Source organism: Corvus brachyrhynchos, unplaced genomic scaffold, assembly GCF_000691975.1.
Source record: "Corvus brachyrhynchos isolate BGI_N302 unplaced genomic scaffold, ASM69197v1 scaffold543, whole genome shotgun sequence".
Lineage (NCBI taxonomy): Eukaryota > Metazoa > Chordata > Aves > Passeriformes > Corvidae > Corvus > Corvus brachyrhynchos.
The window spans coordinates 11334-12901 of NW_008237236.1; the positions used below are offsets into that span (position 1 = coordinate 11334).

At 65.2% G+C, this 1568-nt stretch overlaps 1 protein-coding gene across 1 annotated transcript in view; it reads left to right on the forward strand.

The window, feature by feature from the left end:
- The first annotated feature begins 20 nt into the window (after positions 1 to 20).
- Positions 21 to 1568, forward strand: part of RYR1 (ryanodine receptor 1) — a 6553-nt gene continuing 5005 nt past the window's right edge. Inside the window, exons 1-4 of the mRNA XM_017729551.1 lie at positions 21 to 188; positions 326 to 430; positions 556 to 637; positions 795 to 1563. Coding sequence (XP_017585040.1) covers positions 21 to 188; positions 326 to 430; positions 556 to 637; positions 795 to 1563 — 1124 coding nt within the window. The remainder of the gene's footprint in view (positions 189 to 325; positions 431 to 555; positions 638 to 794; positions 1564 to 1568) is intronic.

Here is a 1568-nt window from a genome sequence, read left to right on the forward strand (position 1 = left end):
GCCCCCTCGATGGCCCCTCGATGGCCCCTCGATGGCCCCAATGTCCCCGCTGTCCCCAGGAGTCCATCAGTGACTTCTACTGGTACTACTCGGGCAAGGACGTCATCGACGAGCAGGGCAAGAGGAACTTCTCCAAGGCCATGGCCGTGGCCAAGCAGGTGTTCAACAGCCTCACCGAGTACATCCAGGTGAGACCCCAAACCCCCCTGGGACCCCCCAAATCCCCTGGGACCCCCAAATGCCCCCAAACCCCCCCAGTGCTCCCAGTGTCCCCAGTGCCCTGGGGGCTCTCGGGGGTCCCTCCCAGTGTCCCGGTGTCCCCCAGGGCCCCTGTACTGGGAACCAGCAGAGCCTGGCCCACAGCCGCCTCTGGGATGCCGTCGTCGGCTTCCTGCACGTCTTTGCACACATGATGAAGAAGCTGGCTCAGGTGGGCACTGGGAGCACTGGGAGGGGACTGGTGGCACTGGGAAGTTACTGGTTGGGGCACTAGGATGGCACTGGGGTGCACTGGGGGTTACTGGGAGGTAACTGGGAGCTCTGGTGCCTGCCCAGGACTCGTCCCAGCTGGGGCTGCTGAAGGAGCTGCTGGACCTGCAGAAGGACATGGTGGTGATGCTGCTGTCCCTGCTCGAAGGTACCGGGGACCCCCTGTCCCCAAGGGGTCCCTTGACCACCCGGGTGTCCCCTGATGCCAGGATGTCCCTTGACCACCCAGGTGTCCCCACACCCCCAGGGCACCCCCGAGGCTCTGGGGACACCCGCTGACCTGTGACGGCGCCGTGTCCCCCCAGGGAACGTGGTGAACGGGACGATTGCGCGGCAGATGGTGGACATGCTGGTGGAGTCCTCCAGCAACGTCACCATGATCCTCAAGTTCTTCGACATGTTCCTGAAGCTGCGCGACATCGTCTCGTCCGACGCCTTCCGGCACTTCGTCACCGACCCGCGCGGGCTCATCTCCAAGAAGGACTTCCAGAAGGCCATGGACAGCCAGAAGCAGTACGAGCCCGACGAGATCCAGTTCCTGCTGTCGTGCTCCGAGGCCGACGAGAACGAGATGATCGACGTGGAGAGCTTCGCCCAGCGCTTCCAGGAGCCCGCGCGCGACATCGGCTTCAACGTGGCCGTGCTGCTGACCAACCTGTCCGAGCACGTCCCGCACGACCAGCGCCTCAAGACCTTCCTGGAGCAGGCCGAGAGCATCCTGGACTACTTCCGCCCGTTCCTGGGCCGCATCGAGATCATGGGCGCGGCGCGGCGCATCGAGCGCATCTACTTCGAGATCAGCGGCGCCAACAAGGCGCAGTGGGAGATGCCGCAGGTCAAGGAGTCCAAGCGCCAGTTCATCTTCGACGTGGTCAACGAGGGCGGCGAGGCCGAGAAGATGGAGCTCTTCGTCAACTTCTGCGAGGACACCATCTTCGAGATGCAGATCGCCTCGCGCATCTCTGAGGAGGAGGCGCCGCGCGACGAGGAGGAGGACGAGGACGAGGACAGGGAGGAAGAGGAGCCGGCCAGCGTGGAGGCGCCGGCACCGGCGCTGCCGGGCCTGGGGCTGCCGCGGG